The 21,719-nt window shown below is 52.4% G+C and overlaps 5 protein-coding genes across 5 annotated transcripts; 2 read left to right on the plus strand and 3 right to left on the minus strand.

Moving 5' to 3' along the window:
• Window positions 1-431: 431 nt before the first annotated feature.
• Window positions 432-1,825, minus strand: BDZ83DRAFT_152532 (ras family protein). Its single transcript, XM_060501339.1, has 5 exons — window positions 1,552-1,825; window positions 1,426-1,438; window positions 947-1,336; window positions 801-881; window positions 432-710 (listed from the first exon to the last, which is right to left on the minus strand). Exons 1-5 carry the CDS (start codon window positions 1,570-1,572, stop codon window positions 577-579), a joined length of 639 nt encoding a protein of 212 aa, XP_060368231.1. The 5' UTR covers window positions 1,573-1,825; the 3' UTR covers window positions 432-576.
• Window positions 1,826-3,860: 2,035 nt separating this feature from the next.
• On the plus strand, window positions 3,861-8,267 carry BDZ83DRAFT_610524 (chromo domain-containing protein). The gene has a single exon (XM_060507594.1). It carries the CDS (start codon window positions 4,167-4,169, stop codon window positions 8,238-8,240), a length of 4,074 nt encoding a protein of 1,357 aa, XP_060368232.1. The 5' UTR covers window positions 3,861-4,166; the 3' UTR covers window positions 8,241-8,267.
• Window positions 8,268-8,777: 510 nt separating this feature from the next.
• Window positions 8,778-10,033, minus strand: BDZ83DRAFT_749462 (peroxisomal membrane anchor protein conserved region-domain-containing protein; the record flags this gene model as incomplete). Its single annotated transcript, XM_060513768.1, has 2 exons — window positions 8,778-9,680; window positions 9,746-10,033. The coding sequence occupies 2 exons, from the start codon at window positions 10,031-10,033 to the stop codon at window positions 8,778-8,780; spliced, it is 1,191 nt and encodes a 396-aa protein (XP_060368233.1).
• A 4,522-nt stretch (window positions 10,034-14,555) lies between these two features.
• BDZ83DRAFT_610530 (uncharacterized protein) lies at window positions 14,556-15,449 on the minus strand. The gene is made up of 4 exons (XM_060507595.1): window positions 15,078-15,449; window positions 14,944-15,014; window positions 14,750-14,879; window positions 14,556-14,678 (listed from the first exon to the last, which is right to left on the minus strand). The coding sequence occupies exons 2-4, from the start codon at window positions 15,006-15,008 to the stop codon at window positions 14,586-14,588; spliced, it is 288 nt and encodes a 95-aa protein (XP_060368234.1). The 5' UTR covers window positions 15,009-15,014; window positions 15,078-15,449; the 3' UTR covers window positions 14,556-14,585.
• Window positions 15,450-15,523: 74 nt separating this feature from the next.
• On the plus strand, window positions 15,524-18,671 carry BDZ83DRAFT_610532 (uncharacterized protein). Its single transcript, XM_060507596.1, has 2 exons — window positions 15,524-15,906; window positions 16,418-18,671. Exons 1-2 carry the CDS (start codon window positions 15,723-15,725, stop codon window positions 18,175-18,177), a joined length of 1,944 nt encoding a protein of 647 aa, XP_060368235.1. The 5' UTR covers window positions 15,524-15,722; the 3' UTR covers window positions 18,178-18,671.
• Window positions 18,672-21,719: the final 3,048 nt, after the last annotated feature.

Here is a 21,719-nt window from a genome sequence, read left to right on the forward strand (position 1 = left end):
GAGGAACACCTGTCACGACTGCAAAATGTTCAGTAAATCACCTACTGTATTGGTGCACCAGAAAGGATACGTCAGAACTCATGAACACTTCTTGTCCAGGTTGAAGGCGGCCAAAGATGCGACCCGTTTACTTGAGATACCATCGCACACCATAAACAACCTCGCCAAGGGACATCTTGGCCACGATTTGCATGATATACGGCGAGGACAGGTCGTTGAATGGAGCAGCAAAAAGTATTTCGCACATCACCAAATCCACCTAGAAGACGCTCCCTCAAGGCATTAAGATGGATTCATTCAACTACGTAAGCATGTCAGAGCGATCGTCAGAAACGTCAAATCCCAGACAAGCCGCACTGAGCCGTATAAAGGAGAACAAAAGAAAGGCCGAGACTATACTCCGTCCCCTAGGAAATCATAAAAAGACTCATTGGATTCCTAGTCATTCCTCGATGCAGCAGCCCCTTCTTTACCGAGTGGCATACAGATTCCGGGGCATGTGTGTGACATGCCATGATATCGACCGTAGCAGCCCTCCCAAAAGGCCGTGAAACAGTTTCGCAGAAGGGGATTCGCTTAACAGCACTTGCCGCTCTTCTCTGCGCTGTTGTCAGCAGGCGTGCTGAGCGAAATGCCGGCGCCGGCTCCGATCGAGGCTTGGGGTCCGTCGCCCGAGTCGAGGGCCTTGCTGGATACGATGCGGTAGATCTCTGCGGCGAGGCGGATCACGTTAGCACTTGAATGTCACCAGATACCCCGGGGTTGTGTGGGTGAGTTGCAAAATAGGGGAGTAGACGCACCAGTCAAGATGTTCTGGAATGCAAGCTCGACGTTGCTGGCATCGAGGGCAGACGTCTCAATGAATGAAAGGTGGTTCTCGCCTAGAGCAACGGTTAGCCAACTCAGGGTCCACGGCGCTCTCCCCTGACGCTTCACCGCAACGTACTGGCGAAAGCCTTTGCCTCCTCTGTAGGCACTGCTCGCAGGTGGCGCAAATCGCTCTTGTTTCCGACAAGCATGATGACGATGTTGGCATCGGCGTGGTCTCGCAGTTCCTTCAGCCACCGGGTGACGTTCTCGTATGTCTGGTGTTTGCTGATGTCGTAAACGAGGAGGGCACCGACAGCTCCTCTGTAGTAGGCCGAAGTGATGGCGCGGTAGCGTTCCTGGCCGGCGGTATCCCAAATCTGTGCCTTGATCGTCTTGGAGTCGACTTGGATGGATCTAGTGGCGAACTCGACACCAATTGTCGACTTGGAGTCCAAGTTGAACTCATTGCGGGTGAATCGACTGAGAAGGTTGGACTTTCCGACGCCCGAGTCTCCGATCAACACCACTAGAAGATGAAAATGTCAGCTGGCCCTCACAGAAACCCTGTGGCCACTATGCGATAACGTCGCAAGGTCGGATCGGTCGTTGGCGCACCTTTGAAGAGGAACTGTCGGAGGCTTCAAGTTAGCGCAAGGAGGGGGGGACTTGAGAGCAGTTGGAGAGGGAGAGGGGCGGCAGTAGGGCCAAGGGGTATGGGAGATGGGAGATGGAGAGACTCACGTCATATTCGTCGTTGGCCATGATGTCGGATTATGTTGCAAATGCGATGGACGAGTGTCTAGGGAGGTGTAGGTTCGTTGGTGTTGCGAAGCGAGGATACTGCGGCTCGATGGAGGTGGTGCGCGGCCCCGAGAGATAAAGCAGTTGAGTTGAGGCGAGGCAAGGTGTAAGGGTCTGGGACTGAACCAGACTGAGAGAGGTGGTGGACAGTGCAGGTCAAGGCAGCATAGGGTGGTGGGCGAGGCAGCAAAGAGTGAGGTGAGGTGGTGGTGTCGGCACCCGGGCAGCTCTAGGCCACAGAGATTCGCTCGCCCGGATGAAGGTAGGCACTTTAGGTACCTAGAGGGTGAACAGCCTCTGGGAAAAGGGAACTCAAGCGTGCCTAAGGTGAGGTACCTGGGCGTGTTAGGTACCCGTGGTAAGGTATAGAAGGCAAGGTCAGGGTACTGCTGGGGGTTGTATCCCGTCCTAGCGCAGCTACAAAGGGGGCTTGTCGGGTCCTGGGCCATGGAACATTGGGAGTATCCAGGCACAGGAAGTACCTAGACAGCCAAGGTACTTTGGCGCGTGGTGCAACTTAATGATATACCTTAGAGCTCTGGTAACATTTGATACGTATGAGAGACTACTGGACTTTTTGCACTATGGAGCAGATGAGCAAGAGGCAGAGCTATCAAACACAGGAGCAATAAAACGTTTATTTCTGGGAAAGAAAAGGGGTGTGTTCATTAATAATGCAGTTAAAATCAGAAAGCCATTCCATGATGTTTTTAGAAACTAGCAATTCAGCATCTCCCTGCCGCCAGATCATCAACTGGTGGGGTTGTCAAGTAGCTGGAACGTCCACACTATGCAAAAAGGTCAAAGAGGTACTTTGAGGAGAATGTAGGTAGACAGACGACACGCTGGCAAGGAAAGTACCAAAAATTGATCAATGCATTTGCTTCCATTACTTCCATGGCTACCCATTCCTTGCCCGGACACATCAAAGTCGAAGGGGGACGATGCTCCACGTTCCCGGATGTGCTGAGCCCGCTGAGCCACACCACCGCCGGGCATGCACCAACCACGTTCGTCACATCGGCGTCTCCCTCGTTTGCCTCGAAGATTGACAGGATGTGAAGAGGTCAGCAGTTGACTTCAGTGTGAGAAGTCCCAGGATGGGATTCCGCCGTCGGTAGCCGGAAGTGTCGCGTTTCACCTCAAGCATCACGTGTGCCCTGGCCGCGGTGTTCAGAGAGGACAACCTCAGCATGGCTCACGTCGCTTCTTCTGACCCAGCTCGCCATGTGCCCTGAGTGTCACACACAGCTTGGTATATACTGGAGGTGCCAGGGAAGCTGACGTAGTCCATTTACACGCAGTGTCCCCAAGCAACAGCACTCGATCTTCAACGCCACCTGCATGACACAAGCTTCCAGATTACGGCATCCTGGACACGAGCCTTCCATGAGATACCTTAACCTGAACTTTGTTAACCACTTAGGTCCGTAATCATAGGCAGGTTCTACAAGTTGTCGAGATCAAGTGGCTTACCTAGGTTTCGAACGATTTCCTGGCCAGTTGAGGTAATCATCTTTGGATCCCGTCGCCAACACAGGCAGGAGAGGTTTCCTGTTTGCTTGTACGCACTTACCGTACCCAGCTAATTCACTACTTAATTGATAAGAGTATCCTTAGAGAGTTCTGTTTACAAGTGCCGATTCTCGAGGGAGGATGTGTGTACATTACCATCCAATACTTTCGGTGGGTCGTTGATGGAAAGTTGCTTCTTGTCCGAGTGCCTGCAGGACATTGCTCTCTGCACGCTAAGACGCTACTCGCTGCCTTCCGCTATCGTTGGATCGGTAGGTAGGCCCAATTACCTCAATCAGATGCCCGTACCTTAACCTTACCTAGGTGGTTCCTACCTACCCACCTACCTTAAGTACCTTACCTTGGTTGCAGAACTGTAAACACTGAAGGCACGGTGGACTGTGGCACCTTCCCCAAGATGCCGCACGGACACTATTCCACGACACCTCCCCAAGGCACGACGGGATGCCCTCCGTACCTGACATGCATGTAAACGCTCTCCCACCGCCCCGGTGTATCTTCGACATTGAATGGTTACTTTTCGCGCCCAATTTCACGCCAGCAATTCAGTACATAGCTGATTTTACTCTGAACAAACCTTCCAACTGTCCCGCCCCTCTCGATCTTCAAGGTCTTGATTGCCCTTCGGTACCTAACGAGTAGGGACGCAATCTGTCCCACCAGTTAGCCCTCATTACCTCGCTCGAAGAAACTCATCGCTTACCTTTGACTAGTTCACATAATTACATTCAAATTCATGAACAAGAGCTCCATCCTCTTTGCCGCATCGACAACTTTTGATCCTCGCCCGATCAGAACTTCGCTTCGAGCATGAGAGGTTCCTCTATACGCTCCAGTCCAGCGCGCGGTTGTATTCACTGAGCCTTGCTACCTAACTTGGCGTATCAATACTCACATCGCCATCTGAGTGTATCAACCTTTGGTGCGTTGAATACCTATGACAACAGATCACACATACGACCATAGCGTACTTCTTCACGCGTGCCTTCTGGATATGCTGTCCAGAGTATAAGCGTGCCATGGATGTTTCCGGGCTTTTCGTCGCCGATGACAAGCAGCCTGACGATGACAACATCTCCATCAACTCCACTCTCGCGTCCGAACATGATTCCGATGAGGAATGGCTGGTAGAGGGAATCCGCGCTCAGTGTCGCGAAGGTGGAAGAGACAAATATTTGGTAGAGTGGACCGGGTACCCCATTGAAGAGGCTACATGGGAGCCTGAGGAGAACGTGACGGATGAGCTACTTGGGGAATGGAAAGACACCCAAGCAAAGCAAGCTTCCGGAGAGGAGAAGCCGTTCGACATTCTCGCGTGGCAAGAAAGCGTGGTCAAGCGTCAAGAGGACAAATACCAACGGCATCACCAGCGCAACGTTGAACGGAAAAAACGAGGTATCCAGCTTAGGCTGTGGGAGGGTGAAACCAAAGCGGATTACTATCTCAGCGACGAAGACGTTGGGGAGGATGATTACAACGCCGTATTTCCCCCTCCAAAGGTTGTGGGGCGAAACGAAGATGCATTTCATTCTGATACTCATCCCTCCAATATCGCCCCTAAGCAGGAGGTCGCAGAGAAACCAATCCCTCAGAAACGGGCTTCAGCGACAGAGAAGCCAAAATCACCAACAAGAAAGGCACAGTCCAGCTCTAGCCCTCAGCCACGCTCACAACCACCTTCGGCGCAGGCAGCGACGACTGGATCTCAAGGAACAGCAAAGAAGAAGCCTCTGCCGAGCAGGGTAGTCAATAATGCGACAACCAGCCGGTTGCCAAATAGCGCGACAGCAACTGCGCGGACCACTCACAAGGCCAAAAAGACTGCTGGGAGCTCAAGAACAATGGTTAGATCACAGACTAGCGGAACGGGCATCAATGTCTTCGCAGCCGGCAAGCAATCAAAGCAGCGCCGTCAACTCGTACAGAACGTGGCCGATCCTAACAAGGATGCTCGGCTTTTCTCAAATCATCGACTCAGAAGAAAAGCTGAGCTACAAGGTCGTGAGAAAGCGGACGTGGCTCCCGCGGCAGTCCCAACGAAGCTATTCAGCATCAGCCGCGGGCCTCCTCCTGGAATCACTACCGGTACAAACACCTATCCGAGCACCAGTACTAAAGCTAGCATCCCTCGGTCTGTACTGAAGCGCTCAGTCGATGATCTCTCGACGAGGTCAGCCAGTAAGTCCAGCATGACGGCGTCGGAGAGGGCGGGGGTGTCACACCCTCAGAATCTCGGCCAGTCCCAGACTATTCAGCCAACGACTAAGAAAAGGAAGTCTGTTCAGTTTGCAGATGTTCCGCTTGTCGACAAGCCAGAAGAGATGGACGTGGACTACCCGACTGCTCGGCCAAGAAGACTCAAATCACCCCCAATGCCTTCAGATCCGTCACAGTCTACTCAACCGCCTGCTAAACCTCAGTCTATCCTTCGCAAGTTATCAATAACAAACTACAAGTCGAGAAGCACAGGCCAAAACCACGACAAAACTGTCGTTTTGGGTCCTCAGGGAAGCAAAGACATCGAAATGACATTTGATAACGTTAGAGGCGACTCTGACGCATGGCATTCTCAATTTGTTGACGAGAAACTTCTGCATTTCGCCAGAAACTTCACAGCCAAAACCTTTGCCTCTCAAAGGGCAATCGTCTTTGAGAGGCTACTCTCAAATGGAAGCGTCAGGCCCAAGTCGACCAACGACCAAGTTGCTGTGGAGAGAGCAGCAGAGCGGCTACGATCAGGGTCGTTTGGGGTTGCCTGCTTCTATGAAGACTTTCTCATCGTCATTTACCCAGCTGAGTGTGAAGATTGGAAGCGAACAATGCCTGAAGTCGAAGCCAACAGCCCGGCAAACGGTTGTCTGAAATATGTCATCTTCAAGCCTCAGCCGGCTGTTAAGAAGCCTTTACCAATCAGACAGGTCAACACTTCAAAGATAGCTTCGCGGATTGCCATATTCCGCGATCTCTTACGCCTCGACTACCATACGATCCTGCCCCCTGGCATTCGAAATGTACGCCACAATTTCTACCTGGCGTTTCCTCCATCCAGGGTGCTGTTACTTGAGGCTGTGAGCGAGTGGCTTCGCTCAGAGAATCCAGAATGTAGGATATTCTCAACTAAAACGGGTGGCGACTGGGCCGCCTTTACCAATCCGAAAATTGTTGCGCAAGGAGTTTTCATTGTTCACGAGGCAGCCGCCGATTCGCTCCGACGGTTCCCTGGTTTGCTCAAGCTGCTTTTGCATAAGAGCAGTGCAAGTTACGTCTTTTGGTGCATTGGGGAGTCACTCCAGCTGTCTCCCGCGTACCCATCCATTCGGTCTATGCACATTGAGATGCCAAAGCTGGGCACATTTGAGTTGACGAGGTTTTTCCCCCACGGTAACGCAATTTTGGTAACGCCAAGTTTTTTGGTCTCTGAACCACGCCGTGCCTTCGAACTCTTTCAATGGTACAATAGAACCTATCAGAAGCCTAACAATAACCAAAAGATTGTAGCAGCGGCGAGTTTACGCGAGTATCTGCGAGATCTTGCGCATGAGCGGTCCGCCCGCCGGGACGACTTGATGGCGGATGGTGACCTAACACGGCAGTGGTCAATGTCGAAGCGTGAGGATATAGCACGAATTGCAGGGTTGAGCAAAGAAGATTGCACAGCTCGGTTTGAGACATGGGCGATAGTGGACGGTCTCCAGTCGGCTATAGAGACAAGCATTGTGCCGGATGAGCAGCTTGAGGCCATTGTCTTTGCTGACGGGTCTATCGATGCCAACGACGAGCAAAGCTTGGTGAATTGGTTCGGCTGTTGGTCCCAAACCCGTTTCGACCAGTTCCGCAAGTTCCACGTTCTAGGAACAGATGGCACTTCCGACAACAGCCACCTGATCAAAGACGGCAACATTCCCATATACCCGCCTGGGGTTGGGCGCGATTTAGGAGCTGGGCCAAACCTCGATGTTCATGGTCCCCGTCAGACCACGTCAGGTGCCGACAATGATCTTGGACCAGGAAGTGGAGGTAGTAAACTTCTTGGAGGCTTGTCTGGCCACCACTTCCTGACGAAGTTGAAGGCAATGGCTAATCGCAATGAACGTCCGAAAGTGTGTCCATTTGGGAAGCTCTTCGGCTTTGCCGTCTCTTATTACGAAGACATTGTCGATACAGCTGACTCTTATGGAGACTTCCATCGCGACTTCTCAACTTTCGACAAGTGGATGGAGTGGCCCTGGCCGTTCTTCTCATCCTATCAGGAGCATTTCAAGCAACCTGCGGCACCTTATCATCTACCGCCGACTTTCAATACCTACTTCGCCTTTTTCTACACTCCTGAAGATGACCATCCAAGCAAACCGCCACCGCGCCATCCCTGGCTTGCGATTTGGCGGGTTCGTGAACCTTATGCGCCCTGGAAAGGAACCGAGCTTTTCATTTGGGACATCGCGGCCAAGGATCGATGTTCCAAAGCGAACGAGATCTACGAGTACCAACTCTTGCAGGCACAGCAGCACCTTATACGGATGGTACGGGAGCGATCTGAAGGCAAGCACCGGGGCCTTCCTCTGCTAGAGGTCTGGTGTGGCGGGTTCGAAACAGAGCCTTCAGAGTATACCTTGCCAGTCGACGTCACTTTCCACAACTTGGACGTGATGATGTCGGACTGCAAGCAACATCTTCCAGCGGCTGATACTTTATTGCTACGCAGGGGCTTCCGCAAGATTTGTCCTGGCGACGCGCCTGTTGGACAGGGGCATCATCCTACAGACTCTTCAATGGATATTGACATGATTGGCGGTCATCGAAATCATGGTGGCGAGAGCAAAATCATCTTCCACCCGCCCAGGGCCATCAATCCGACAGGACAGAGCAGATGTGAGAATTTGTTCTACACCTGGGTGATGAACATTGACAGACACAATCCTCGTCCCGCGTGGCCTTACACGTTCAGACCAACCACTGAGTGGTACCAGCAGCAGGTTGCCGAGAACCGGCATTTTGAGCACCTCAACGTTGCTTCGTGGCAGCGGGTGTTTGAAGTCCTCAGATTGCCCTCCGAGAAGAGCAAGGCGGAGTCGCAAGAGAGTGCCAAAAAGTGAAAAAAAAAAAAAAAAAAAAAAAAAAAACCCCCCAAAAGCAATGGAGTAATTTCATGCAGACGGATTCAGCCGGACAATGGCGAATCAGAGGGGTCATATTTCGGAGTATCATCACCAGATACCTGAGGTAAAGCAATTCCAGATTTGAGGGACTGTGTGTGATTATTGCATTCTAGCAGGCATGATACGGGAAGGATACGTGAGATATTCAAGTCTGCCTACGATATGGATGAGACAGGGAATTGAAAAATTCTCAACCCCTTCTGCATGTGACAACTTCAGTTCGTCATTATATGTGTGCGTACTGCGAGTGAAGTAGGCATGTGAGCCTGTTTTCGCCTCTTTTAGGCATTGGCGTAGACAGAATTCAATGACCGCCAAATTGACCGATTTCCAACGCCAAACGTATCCAGCAATAGTAGAAGTAGTCGCTCAGTTCCATTATAAGCCTTTCACTAATATGTTACATCTTTCCTCATTCTCATAAAGAAAACACTTAGGACCGAGATCCATCTAACCGCCAAGACCGAAAAAGCATCACCTCGCGGAAGCAGGGAAGTTCCTCGTGCTGAGCAACACCCCCTTAACCCTCCGAATATTATCCCTCGCCTTCTTGATCTCGTCCTCGGGCTCGTTCTTGCGCGGGCCGCCGTACAGCGAGTAGCTGCTCCCGGCGTAGTCGGACGGGCTCGGGTACGCCAGCTGCACGAGGTCGTCCTTAAGCACGTCCATCTTGGACTTCAGGTCCGCCACGTCGTCGGCGTCGGCAGCGACCGTGGTCTTGAGCCAGGCGGCCTGGTTCTTGAACCACGTCAGCTTGTCGGCCTGTCTGTCCGTCGCGGACTTTTCCTTGTCGCTGCTGCTGTTCTTGTTCTCCCCCCATGTTGTCAAGGAGGGCGTGGAAGGGATCGATGTCTGCGTGCCGATGTCGCGGTGGAACATTTCGGTCGGGTCGTCGGCGCTGCTCGCGTCGTCGTCTGCTGCGTCCTTGTATGCGCCTGCGCCCTCTGCTGCGGCAGACTTCTTGGGAGCGGGGATCTCGGAGACGGTGCCCTCGAGCTTCTCGATTATCTTTGCGAGGTTCTGGGAGGTTGTCTCGTGGAGGTCGTAGCGGGCTTCGATGAGGTTCTCGACCATGGGCTGGACGAGGTACTTGCTCGTGCCGTAGAGGAGGGTGGAGATGCCGGCGAAGGCGTAGAGGGTGTTTAGGATGCCGTTTACGGTGACGAGCGGCGGGGGGCGGGTAGGTTTTGTGAGGAATTCGGGGTAGGTTATCACGGGTGGTTGGTCTGTTTGGCGGGGGAAGGATATTTCGTTTTGCTGTGGTGATGGTGAGGGTGAGGGTGTCGAGGGTGTCTGTATTGGTGTTGTGTTTGCTGATGCTGGTGATGATGTTGTTACTTGACTCGAGCTAAGCGGTGACTGTGCTGTTTGAGCGGTCTGTAATCCATGTTGTCAATCATGAGAAACCCGTGAAACGAGGCAAAAGTGACTGGGAAGCATACCTCTTGCGCCGGCTTAGAAGCCGAGCTACCCAACAACTGCTCTATATCCTCTGGCGAGATGCCCTTGGTCTTGAGGAACGACTCTTTTGCTTCCCTCGGCGCGTCCTTGATCTCGTCATCCTGCAGGAACTTGCGGGCGACTTCGAGGCTGTCTTCGCGGGAGGGGACATCGTCCTGCTTCGCATCCTGCGAGGTGGTGGTCTCCGGCTCGAGTTCGGGTTCTTTCTTTTGGTCGCGCTGCCATGACGGAATGCCGGGCGTGCTGCCGCTATCGTCGGAGTCGCTCATGGTTAGAGTAAAGGAATTGTGCCCTGTTGCAGTAGAAGGTTTGCAACGGTGTGTCTGTGAGAGCTGTCGATGTTGGCGCAATATTGAATCGCGAATGAGCCGGGCGCTGGTCCGGAGGGCGGATTATTGATGGGGTCGGCGATTCGGCACCTATGACCACATGCCTCGGCTGGGGAAGCGGGAAACGGAAGAGGCTGGACGTTCTTTACGGGGATCACTGTTCCAGCACGTAACGGCCATTTGCTGACCTGGAGGCCCTTCAGTTCTACACGGTGCTGGGCCCAATGCACGGTGCCCATGGCGACCACCCCAAAAACGGGGCTTCCGTTTTCGACATCCGGCGCGCTTCAGCGGACTTCAGTGCTCTGGTGAAAGGCTGAACTCAAGGTGAGTAAGAACCGGACCAGCACAAGCAATTCTCATTGAGAATCCGTCTCAACTATAGCAATCGTTATCCAACTCTCGCCCGCCTCGAAAATCCCCTCAAGGTGTACTCCGTACCAGGTTCACTCCTGTTTCAAGCCAACAAAGGCTTTCAATCGGGATCATCCGATTCGCTCTGCCGCGTGGTCACCGACGATCTCCAACCGTCTCTTCAACTGGGCCGTCCTTCACCGACACACCTCGCCGCGCGACCAAGGATTAAGGTAAGCTCGCACCGAGCCAATTGCTCATGTTACTGTGTACCAGATGAGCAGGAGATAGTTGGGAGTGGACTCGCTAAGTAAAGGGGGACAGGATCGAAAGCTCACGCGCCAGGGGTTGAGAAACCAAGCGTCACACGAACGAAACGCAGGTGAGCAAAGAAAAGAGAAGAAGCGACAGCTGCAGCACGCGCACAGGAGGCGACAAGATCCAATCGATCCCAAAGGTCTCAGTTCCCGTCTTCCAGGGGGTTCACTTTTTTTTTCTGCCTTCTGCGGCTTGGCTTGGCCACAGCCACCAAAACCGTCCCAGCAAGGTTGCTCTGTGTGCCTGGTATCCAGTTGTGAGGGCGATAGGCCACCAAAAAGGCGATTATCCATCCCACTTGCCGTCCGCCTGTTTGCGCGCGCCCATCTTGCTTGCTGCGGCTAAGCGTCGTCTATCCTCCGTAAGGTATCAATCAATCGGTAAGCTCAAAATCCCATCGCAGATGCGACCTCTTCCTTTTAGCTTTTTCCTTGTCACTCCGTCACATCTTCACGCTGCACCTGCATCAACCTTCACCTCGTACTTGTCTCTTCTCCTTCAAATCACAAGATCAACATCGCCGGATTGCTGTGCCAAGTCAAGTGAGGCAAGCGGCAACGACATCGATACTCCAATCAACATCCCTGAGAAGAAGGAGAAACTATATCGGCCGGGGTTGTGCACACTCTGCGAATCCGATTCTCTTCCACGAGATACCTTAGTCCTGTTGAAAAGTGGCCGTGTCGAGTTTTGAGAGTCCCCGGGCGGTTTAACAAGAAACCGAAAAAGGCGCCCCGCGCGTGCGTGTGCGATTCATTAAGAAAAAGAAGGCGTTGAAACCTACCTGGGCTAAAGTTGCATCTCGGCCAACTACACTGACTGCCTTACCTCATCTCCCGTATCAAGGGATCAGATTCCCTAGCAGCGGTGCCACCTCACCTTTCCCCTTCCCCTTCCTTGTCTGGACCGGCCCCCCGAGCTTACCTTAATTCAACCTCCCGTGTCCAATCTTGGATGAAAAACTCCCCCACCATCATCCCGAAACCACCCTAAACCTTTTCACTCCGAGATATCACATCGTCATTCCGTACCTAAACCGCTCATACGTGGCGTAATCCCCCTTCGCGCGTTATTGTTCTTCTGCCAAGACAATTCACGAGACAGATCAGCCTTCGCATATACCCAAGATATGGCTTCGCGACCGCGCCGCTCGGCGGCCAAGAAGGCGCAAGAACAGATTACTGACTGGGCCGATAGCGAGCGAACCAGCAGCATGTCTACCCGTGCTCGCCGTTCAGATGGCCGGACCTCGGGCGTGTCCCGCGGCCCGCCTTCGTCACCAGGCAGTGAGCACCTGAACCTCACTGTCAAGGTACCCGCGAATAAGCTTCGCGAGGCCACCAGCAGGGGACGGAACTCGACGGGGAATAGCATTTCGGTCAACAGCGAGGTCGTTGCCGGCAGACGCAACCGTGGCCCGAAGAAGAGCTACGTTGTGGAATCCGATAGCGATGAGGAGGAGGAAGACGAAGACGAGGAGATGGAGGAGCCTGACGCTGATGGCGACGACGACGACATGGAAGTCGACGCCGAGGGCGAGGAGGAAGATGCTGATGGCGACATCGACATGGACACCCCTGCGGCCCCCACCATCAAAATCTCCTTACCCAAGGCTGGAAAGGTCACGCCTCGACGACCAGCAGCGGCGAGAGTGATTGAGGACGACGATGATGACGAAGAGGAGCTCAGCGAGATTGAAGTCAGTGACCCTGAAAACACGATGAACATGAGCATCGACGTTGGGGGCGCTGGCGACGACGATGATGACGACGACGAAGACGAGGAAGATGAAGAAGAAGATGCTGAAGGTGAAGAGGAAGATGCCGAAGGTGAGGAAGAAGACGCCGAGGGCGAGGAGGAAGAGGAGATTGAAGTCGCGGACGAGACTGTGGGAGCCGATGCCGAAGGCGAGCTCGACAGCGATCTGGGCAGCCGTGAGGGCACACCCGATTTGACCAAGATGACGAGGAGACAGCGGGCTCGCTTCGAGGACGAGCCTCAGCAGTATATGAAACTTTCAGACGGTAAGAATGCGCTGTTTTGCGAGGAATCTTGACGAAAAAGCAGACGCTGACATGGAATCACAACAGAGGTCCAAGCAAAGAAGGTCTTCACTGCTGAAGAGTTATCGATGAGAAGGGCAGAAATGGCACGTCGACGACGCAACCTGTCTGACAAGCGCAACGAAGAAGTCAAGGCAAGTATTATCATTATTTGCGGATGACTGGGCCATGAACAGGCGTATGCTAACTTCCAAACAATAGATGGAAACCATCAACAAGCTTTTGAAGAAACAGGCGCCCAAGACCAAGGGCAAGGGAGCCAATGGCGAGGATACGCCCGGCGGCGACTCATCGAAGCCCGACGTCGCCTTTGTCCGCTGGGTCAACTCCAAGAAGGGCAGCATCGTTGCTGTGCCCGAGGAGATCATTGGAGGGCCGGCTGGCAAGGTATTTGGACCTCCAGGTTTGAAATCTGGCAAGATGGTTGAGGAAGTCGCATAGAGAGACATCGATGCGCTAACCCCCTTTCTTGCGGCTTGGCTATTATTCTTCGAGGGATATCACAAGCTGTATTCGAGTTACGAGACACCTGAAATATAGATGGGAGTTTACCTCCGCAGTCACAGAGTTTCGTTTTGGGCCCCGGGGGGGGGGCGCTGGGCGAAAATTGGCATCATTTCACAGTACACATAATCAGGAGTAGCCTACAACCAAGTAACGAATCTAGACTTTTTTTTCAAAGGGCATATCACTCAATCACTTGAGCCTTATCCCTAGAAGCACGCAGCTCGCGGGGGGGGGGGGGGTTGTTGGGTTATGTGAAGAGATCAGCTCACTGGTTGCAAGTCATGAAATACATTTGATCTTCGGAGCTGGCCGTCCGGTCTGTCGTCAATCCAGCGCTCAACACATGAGCGATCCGGCTGTGGGGTGATGTGACGAGCGACGATCCTTACCACGCTACGGCGCATCCCCGTTGCACAGAGGTGGAGGAGCACAGTGGCTGGCTTAGATAATCACCTTGGTGGGAGATCCTTGCAGAAAGTGAGAAGGCGTCAGTCATGTGGTGTCTCTCCCCCGCCTCAGACCTTGCCTGAAAGAGTTGAAGCAATTGCATTTGCTCCTCCGCAAAGATACGGAGTAGCAATGGATACACTACACAGTACGCAGTAAAGATTCTGGACCGAGGTTTTGGTCGAGCGTTGAGTTTTGTCCACGGGCGTGTTTTCAAGCACCGAGTCCGCTAAGCAGATGAAGGCCAAGTAAGGTAGCGATCTTGGACAAAGCTTGAGTAAGGTATCTGTAAGTGGCTTGCTCTCCTCTCTATGGATACTTGGTCCGATGGACGGAGTGCGTCGCTTGCTTGTATAATCATCCCCCGAGCCTCATTGCCGATATGTGCGAGTGGTGCGATGTCCGAAAGAAAAGGGGCGCGCACGTTGAAGCGGATCTGGGGCAAGGATAAATATGGGGTTGTGATTTTAACCGTCGAATGCTGCCGTTGAAATGATTCTGATGGATTAGAAATGTTCAGCGTCATGATTCACCGGCCGGGGTTGTCTAATCTCTCGGTTGGAGTTGAACTCTGTTTCTTCCAGTCAGCAAGCTTATATCCCTCTGGATGACTGGTATACCGTACAGCCTACAGTAGTACCTACCTCGGTAAAATGCTCTGGTACTGGATCAGAGTGGTGGTGGTGGTCGACTGCAGCTCTCCACGTCTGGGGTTGTTCATGTTTCTTTCGTGGTCCAGGGAGCCAACCACACCCCGGATCTGCACCTGCAAGAAGCCGGGATGGGGGTTGATTGAGGCCTACCTACTGCGGTAAGGTATTACAGGCTACAATATGGGTCGAGCTTACTGGTCGGTGAACATGAGGGAAAATCAAGCAGCGAACCAGATTGGCAAACTCAAGGAGATTGGTAAGTCAACAAGCCGCAGGCAAGCTTCCAAAGATGTAGAGCAATCAAGCAAACTCACGGGCACGCTGCAGCTCGCCAGAAGCTGCTTGGGGGGCAGAGAACTCCCGTCCTTTTGGCTTGTCATGCCAAGCCAATGACAGTGTCCTAGCTTGGAGACGGCTTCAAGCTGGAGGACCCTCTTTCTCGGACTCTACTGTGTTGGTACCGTGTACGAATAGAGGTGCTAGGCAGTGAAAGGAACGCGATACCGACAGGAGCAAAAAGGCCCAGGTTTGCCAGGCTGGGACAGCTGACCGACGAGGTTTTCCAAGTGACATCGATTTCTGTGAGGTGAGAGGTGAGCTCGGATCCGATGCCGACGGCGATGTCACTCTGGGAGGGCAAACTTTTGCAGAGCCATGTCGCGTGGACAATCACACCAAAAGTCCACTCTCTCTCTCTCTCTCGTCTCCCCACTTTCCTGGCCATCGAAAGCGCAAGGCCAACCTTGAGGCTAAGGTAAGAGTGAGTTCGCATGTTTTCACCATCATAGGTAGGTAGGCAGGTGCAGGTCGGCAAGCACCTTGCCAAAACTTGCCGTCCCAAGGTGACTTTTCGCGGTATTCGACGATACCTAATTTACCTACTGTAGAAAGTACACCAGAGGCAAGGTACCTACCTACCTAAGATAGAGGTGGCACTTGCTGACAGGCACAAACTCAGGCGTGAGGGCAAGTGCAACTAAGGTGGTGACATTGGACTTTTGTTCCCTGGTGTTGCTTGGTGGATGTTCTCCGTACTGTATGATGGATCCCTGCCCACCTTTTCTTAACCTTTGGGAAGGAGGGAAAAACTGGCCCTGGCGGGTGGTTTCCCAACTAGCGTAAGACGCAAGAAATAGAGTCAGAATTGCCTTTCGCTTCTTTTCTGACTTTTTTTGCTTGCCCGACCGAACTTCATGCCTTGTTGGACCCTGGAACGCCCCCTCGTCTCGTACACGTGTAGTAGGAGTGCGAATACTCGGGCTGGGTGATCCCCTTCTTTCACATACCATGGCGTTACCTTCTTCGCACGCCGAGGCGCCATCCACTGCTACGTCCATGCCCAGCCAACAAGATCACCACCACCTTACGTCTGCATCTGCGACTGCGTCTGATTCTATTCCTGCTACTGCAGCTGCTACTGCTTCTGCTCCCCGCGGCGACGAGGTCACCGCTCCTCCTTCGTCAGATCAAGGTGAGTGAACGAGACACAGGACGCTAAACCGAGATGGTCCTGGCACCTTCTGCCTCCTCTCCTTGACCTTCTCTTTCACCCGCACTACTAGGTACACGCATACACGCACTACACAGTACAGGCATCAAGTCCGATTGCCTGGTGTAGCCTGGCCCTTTCTTCACTTGTCCATCCTCCACCTTTTTTTTTATATCTATTCCCATGTGCCTCCCCCCAGAATGCCCCAATACCGACCGAAATGGAATAGGTGGTAGATAGAGCAAGGGTCTGGACCATCTTGGCTTGCCCGCCGACACTTGACTCCAATACCTACCTATTCATATACGATGCCAAAGAGTGGCAGCACTACTCCAACACGGCTCCTCCTCCTTCCTCCTTTACCCCGTTTTCATTTTGTTCACAACACCCTGGATGCGGTGCATGTTGCATGACTTATGAGTGTCGTGTTGCACAAAACCAAAACAGCGGATAGGCCGTATACATGACAAAATTGATATAACTGACAATCCAGCCCCCTTGGAAACCAACATCAGGCCACCCGCGGCCGCGACCACCACCCCAGTCCCAGTCCTAGTCCCGGTCCCAGATCCAGACGTTGACGCGCCCCAGCTCCATCGCCCTCACCCGCACCACCAGCCCACCCCGCACGCGACTGCGACGGAGACGGCTGCGGCTGCTGCTGCGACGCCGCCAGCATTAGCTGCCATTGCTACTGCGACGCCCACGGCAACCCTGCCCGGAGCTTCACTTGCCCTTCATATAAAGCGGACGGCGCCCAGTTCCTCGTCCCTCGACTCGCCTCTCATGCCTCCTGCTTCTCCTTCCTCGTCAGCTGCGCCGTCGGCCAACCCCCCGTCACAGCCAAACCCTCACCCTTCCTCCTCGAACTCCAAGATGCTCTTCTCAGACATGTACAAGTCCCCGCGCTCACCGCTGGCCAAGTTCCGTCTGTCCATGTCACAGCAGCCTTTGGCCTTGGACTTGCCCGACTACGATCCTGATCTGCTTAGCAAGGACAAAGAAAAGCAAAAGGCAGCTGTCAAGAAGTACTTGACCGCCAAAATTCGCAACGATTGGGAATTCGTATGGCCACCAGTCGCACCCCCGCCCCAAAACGGCGATGCTACACCCGATGTTAGTGCAACACCCGAACAGGACACCGCCGAGAAACCGCAACAAGAAACTTCTGAACCAAAGGTTGAAGCTACGGCGACCTCGAATGATGAAGCTATCCACAACACAGACAGCGAAGAAGAAGACGACGAAGAGGAAGACAGCGACGCTGAGTCCGTCTACAGCACCGTCTCAGAAGATGCCGCGCGTTTCAAACCTCGCCTAGAATGGGTGTCTGACCTGTCCGACGAAGATCCTCCCCTATCTCTCTCTCCATTCCGTTTCGACAGCCCCGATGCAATCGGCGCGACAGTCAAGGCTTCTATAGCAGACAAGCGTGCGCGGAGACGGCGAGCCCTACGTGAGGAGATGGAATGGAATGAAGGGTTGGCCTGCTTCGAGGCCAGGCGCAATGCCTGGACAGGCGCAAGAACGGTGCGCGTTCGCACAAAGCCCGTTTCCCCTACCCAGACGTTCTCTCCTCTCTCCCCACGCCGCCTCTTCTTCCGCACTTCATTCTCCCATCCTCAACCCGCTCCTGCCTCACCAGCGTCGCCTGCGCACTCTCTGCAACAGCGGGTAAGCAACGAAGCCTCAGCCGCTGTATCAGACGGCTCTGAGCTCTCAAAAGACCCGTCCAAGGAACTCACGGCGATAAAGTCGAAAGAGTCTCAAAAGTCAACGGCATCTCCCACAACAACGACATACCCCGTCGAGACACTCATTCCCGTCCCGGCGCCACTGCTCCCACCGGGTAACCCAATGCGCGCATCTATTACCCCCTCCGTGTACATTTCCCTGTACGAGAAGGTGATAGTCCACGCGCTGACACCCTCATGTCCCGTCAACTTGTCAGACATGATCCGGGCGTGCGTGGTTGGCTGGAAGCGGGACGGCGAGTGGCCACCGAAGCCCTCGGCCGCGGAACCCGGTATCGTGGCCGTACGACGGCGCAAGAAGTCAGTGACGGACGGGCAGGGCCCGAATCCCACTCGTAGGATGAGCTTCGGATTCTTAGGCAGAGGCGAGAAGGCAGCCGAAGGCCAGGACGACGGCACCGGAAAGGGTATCAGGAAGAGCCTTCAAAGAGTGCTCGGTCTTGGGCATCACCATACTGCCTCCACTGGCTCCGCCAATGGGGGCAACAACGGCGCATAGATGGGAGACGCATTGCCACGGTGCAAACTTCTCCTTTACGAAGGATGATGATTATGATGAAAGGAGATTTAATACGGATGATCTTTTCCTTTGGGTAATAGGCATCTCGAGGGCACAAAATGGGCTTGAATATGGAGGTTCCATGGGTTGGTGACTGCATGGGACGGGAAAGTTGTTCTTGCGACAGATACCCATACAATTCAGTAGTTGGACAGTCAGTGACAGCGTGCCACATTAATGAACACGGTTCTCTTGGTGCAGAACATGGCTTCGACATCTTGTTTGCTATTGATGACATATCAACACGGACCAGAGCTCAGTTGTTGTGAAATATACCGTTCATGCCTTCAACTACAAAGGGATGAATTGAATATCTTACCATGCATAGCTTAGCGGTTATCTAGTAGACAGAGTTGTTGTGAGAAAAGTAAAAGATAACTATCCTCCTGGCGTCAGCATGGTGGCTACGATGGGGTTGGAATAATGTGATGTCGACAAGCCATGTCGAGGCATAGACGTATAAATGGAAAATGGATGACATGATACAGATCCGCGAGTAGGAACTCACTGCAGATACCTCGCTTCAAAAGGGGGCAAGCTATGCAACAAAATTCATCTCCTTCCTGGAGCTGAGCGTGTCCTCTATTCAGAGTTAGATCTTAACCCCGCGTAAAACTTCATTTCCAGGATGGGAAGGATCTACCCTTCGATACTTCCTCCTTTTACTTTCCTACCGTATTGGAGTCCTCGTACATGAGTATGCGATGGCTTCACGAGTGACCAGCAGTCTTGAACCGTAGCCTCCTGTCTCGAACTATCCAGTTGGTGGTATCTTGTTTTTCTTTGAGTTTAAGCCGCTCCTCAACGACTGAGATCAAGACCAAACATAAGTGTGAGATCACGGCAACGCAACTTGGTTGCTTGAAGATTTCGCATGCTCCGGTACCGATAACTCGCTCACTTCCATGCATGCAAAGCTCACTAGGGATGAGAACGGTCAGAGGCATCACCCTCCCCTATGAATTTGGCCAACTGCCATACATAGACACCGCAAACAAGGCACCATCGGTGAACGCAACTTAATGGAATCCCTTCACTCCCTCCATAACCACATGCGCAAAGAATGGTTGTGTATAGCTGCGACCAGTGATTTCTTTCACGCACAAGCTGGTTGAGTATAGGGAAGCGTCATTTCACAATCATCAATATTAAAAAAAAAAAAAAAAGAAATAAAAAAAAAAGGAGCGAATTCCCTTTCATGATAGCAGCAATCACATACGTATAAGGCTCTTGATGAAGTATAAAAACGAGGGCGCTAACTAACTGAACGTGGGATCATACATAAGAGACATTGAGCCTTAGAGCAAGTCGCCAACTACCACATGTCCATGGACTGGACTCCGGCTAACACAGGGTGAACCCATTATTTCAGGAAATGATCCGGGATATCTTTCTCTTCCAAGCAAGGTGCATTACAGCAGCCTTCTCCTCGCATCAGGCTCACTTGATTGGGGTATGATTCAATCCGTTCAATCACGTGAGTAAAGGATCTCATCAGGTTTAAAGAAAAGCGTGACCGCTGTGTCTGAATGGGACAAGCCTAGGAGTTGCTGCTAGTATACCTTGAATAGTGGTAGAGCGATTTGGTCATAATGAGTTAATGACGGGGTAACTTATTGCTCATTTCAGGGGTCGATAATGAGAATTCTCTTATTCTCCAGGCATTGTTCCGGAATTTCTTCTCTATCTGGCTCGCCCGAGTGGATGCGACGTATAATTTCACGAATAATTTGGAACGAGAGTCGACTATAGGTAGGGCTTGCTCAAGCTTTATATGTGACGTATCCGTTCACGAATACGTTCAAAGGCAGAGCTGACGATACATGAGAGCTGGCTGTAAAGCAGAGGTACAGACTTGTGTGGGGACTAGTCATAAGGACACCATCATTATGATTGTAATCATTGTCATTAGAGACGGACAGCCGCGTTCGCCTACAGCCAGCCAATCCCGCTCTGCCGGATTGGAGACGGTCGAGTGCAGAGGCACACCACTCCATGAAATGGGCTTCCCCCGTTTTATACCTTAGCATAGCTGACTCCGTCCCCGTGCAGAAAATATACTGGAATTTACTCGCTCTGGTGGCTCTCAGTATCCATGCTTGCGTTTAACCCAATAAACCCAACTTGGCTGGCTCTCCTGTCCATACGGTGGTTGCTGATTTTCGACCTTACCTAGTATATTGCTCTCTCGATAATGACAGTATGATGTTGCGGCTACTACGGTTCCCAGCCGCCTTTGATCTTACCATGGGGTCAAGACGCCTAGTGAACGTAGGAAGCCAAGCCTGATCAGTCCAGCACCTTATACACTGGAGGTTTCCGTACAACCTTAACTACTTAGCTCCCAATATCTATCTCCCCTTACAGTAAGCCTGCTGGTAATTTGCTCTTTCTTAGATGCATCAGAGGGATCCGGCACCAACATTCAACTTGTCTGGAGTGCTGGTCTGTCTCGACTCCAAGGGCTTCTCATCAAGATAGACCTAGGTACCTACTTTGACAAAAGTAGATGACAAGATCACGAGTTCAGACTGGAGGTATCCTACGAGTATTTTGATGACGTTGGACCTTAAAGGTTCACTAGCTCCCCGAGTCGGTCAATGAGTATCACGAGAGGCCACTCAACGGTAGTTAAGGTGAGGACGGCCTCATAACCATGGAGATGTGATCCGAACCTCTATATTCTCCCGGCCATAAATACAAGACTGGACTCCTCAACTAAGTGGGATGGAACACCAGAGCCATCGGCCGCTCGCAGTTCTCCGCGTTTAGTGACACGCGCGTTATTCATCTTTGCCCGCAAGGACGTCGAACTATTAGATATACATTCCTACTCAAGTAATTTCCGCCTCCAAATTACACTCTTCATCATCTTACGAATATTCCGACCGGACTACACCGTATACACCAAATGATGTTTAAGGGCATTATCTACAAGTGAAAGAAGATAAGGAAATTCATACTTTATGCTTGTGAAAGGTAGCCTCATCTGAACGGTGGGCTTCCAGCAGCAGATTGACAAGGAACTGGCCACCTCGGTTCGAGAAAAAAGCATGGCTGACAGAGCGCTATAAGCCGAGAAGGTGAAGCAGCAACCACTTTTTATATCAGAGAATTGAAGACCAAGCAAGAGATCTCTGCTTAGATAGCTCTCCATACCAACCGTAACATGGCTCTATCTCATGGAGGACGACGTAGGATACAGCTCAGCTCAACTCAGCTCAAGCGGGCCATCTTATGCCACAGGTGCTCCAGCCGAGGAAGCGCGTCGCATCTCGAGCAATTCCATCGAGGGAGAAAAGTAAACTCTGAAGCGTGTAGGGAATGTACAATACGTTGTGAGCAACACGCCAGCGTTTGGAAAGCAAAAGGCTCGAAGTTGGTGGTGACTTTCCTACAACATGTCAGCTCGAGAGTTCACTGTTCCAAGTTGAGGCACTGCCATCTGACTGCTTCAGGTGTCGTTGGCCAAGTAATGACAT

This window comes from Colletotrichum acutatum (assembly GCF_030867785.1).
Source record: "Colletotrichum acutatum strain CBS 112980 chromosome Unknown BDZ83scaffold_19, whole genome shotgun sequence".
Classification (NCBI taxonomy): domain Eukaryota; kingdom Fungi; phylum Ascomycota; class Sordariomycetes; order Glomerellales; family Glomerellaceae; genus Colletotrichum; species Colletotrichum acutatum.

Bases quoted from the DNA above. Each gene is read 5' to 3' on its own strand.
- BDZ83DRAFT_152532 (XM_060501339.1), bottom strand. From the start codon at position 1,572: ATGGCCAACGACGAATATGAC. The intron at 882-946 runs GTACGTTGCGGT...CCGTTGCTCTAG, and splicing joins GGAGGCAAAGGCTTTCGCCA to GCGAGAACCACCTTTCATTC. The intron at 711-800 runs GTGCGTCTACTC...GCCTCGCCGCAG, and splicing joins ATTCCAGAACATCTTGACTG to AGATCTACCGCATCGTATCC.
- BDZ83DRAFT_610524 (XM_060507594.1), top strand. From the start codon at position 4,167: ATGGATGTTTCCGGGCTTTTCGTCGCCGATGACAAGCAGCCTGACGAT.
- BDZ83DRAFT_610530 (XM_060507595.1), bottom strand. From the start codon at position 15,008: ATGTCACTTGGAAAACCTCGTCGGTCAGCTGTCCCAGCCTGGCAAACC. The intron at 14,880-14,943 runs GTCGGTATCGCG...AACACAGTAGAG, and splicing joins ACCTGGGCCTTTTTGCTCCT to TCCGAGAAAGAGGGTCCTCC. The intron at 14,679-14,749 runs GTGAGTTTGCTT...AATCTCCTTGAG, and splicing joins TGGCGAGCTGCAGCGTGCCC to TTTGCCAATCTGGTTCGCTG.
- BDZ83DRAFT_610532 (XM_060507596.1), top strand. From the start codon at position 15,723: ATGGCGTTACCTTCTTCGCACGCCGAGGCGCCATCCACTGCTACGTCC. The intron at 15,907-16,417 runs GTGAGTGAACGA...CTGACAATCCAG, and splicing joins TCCTCCTTCGTCAGATCAAG to CCCCCTTGGAAACCAACATC.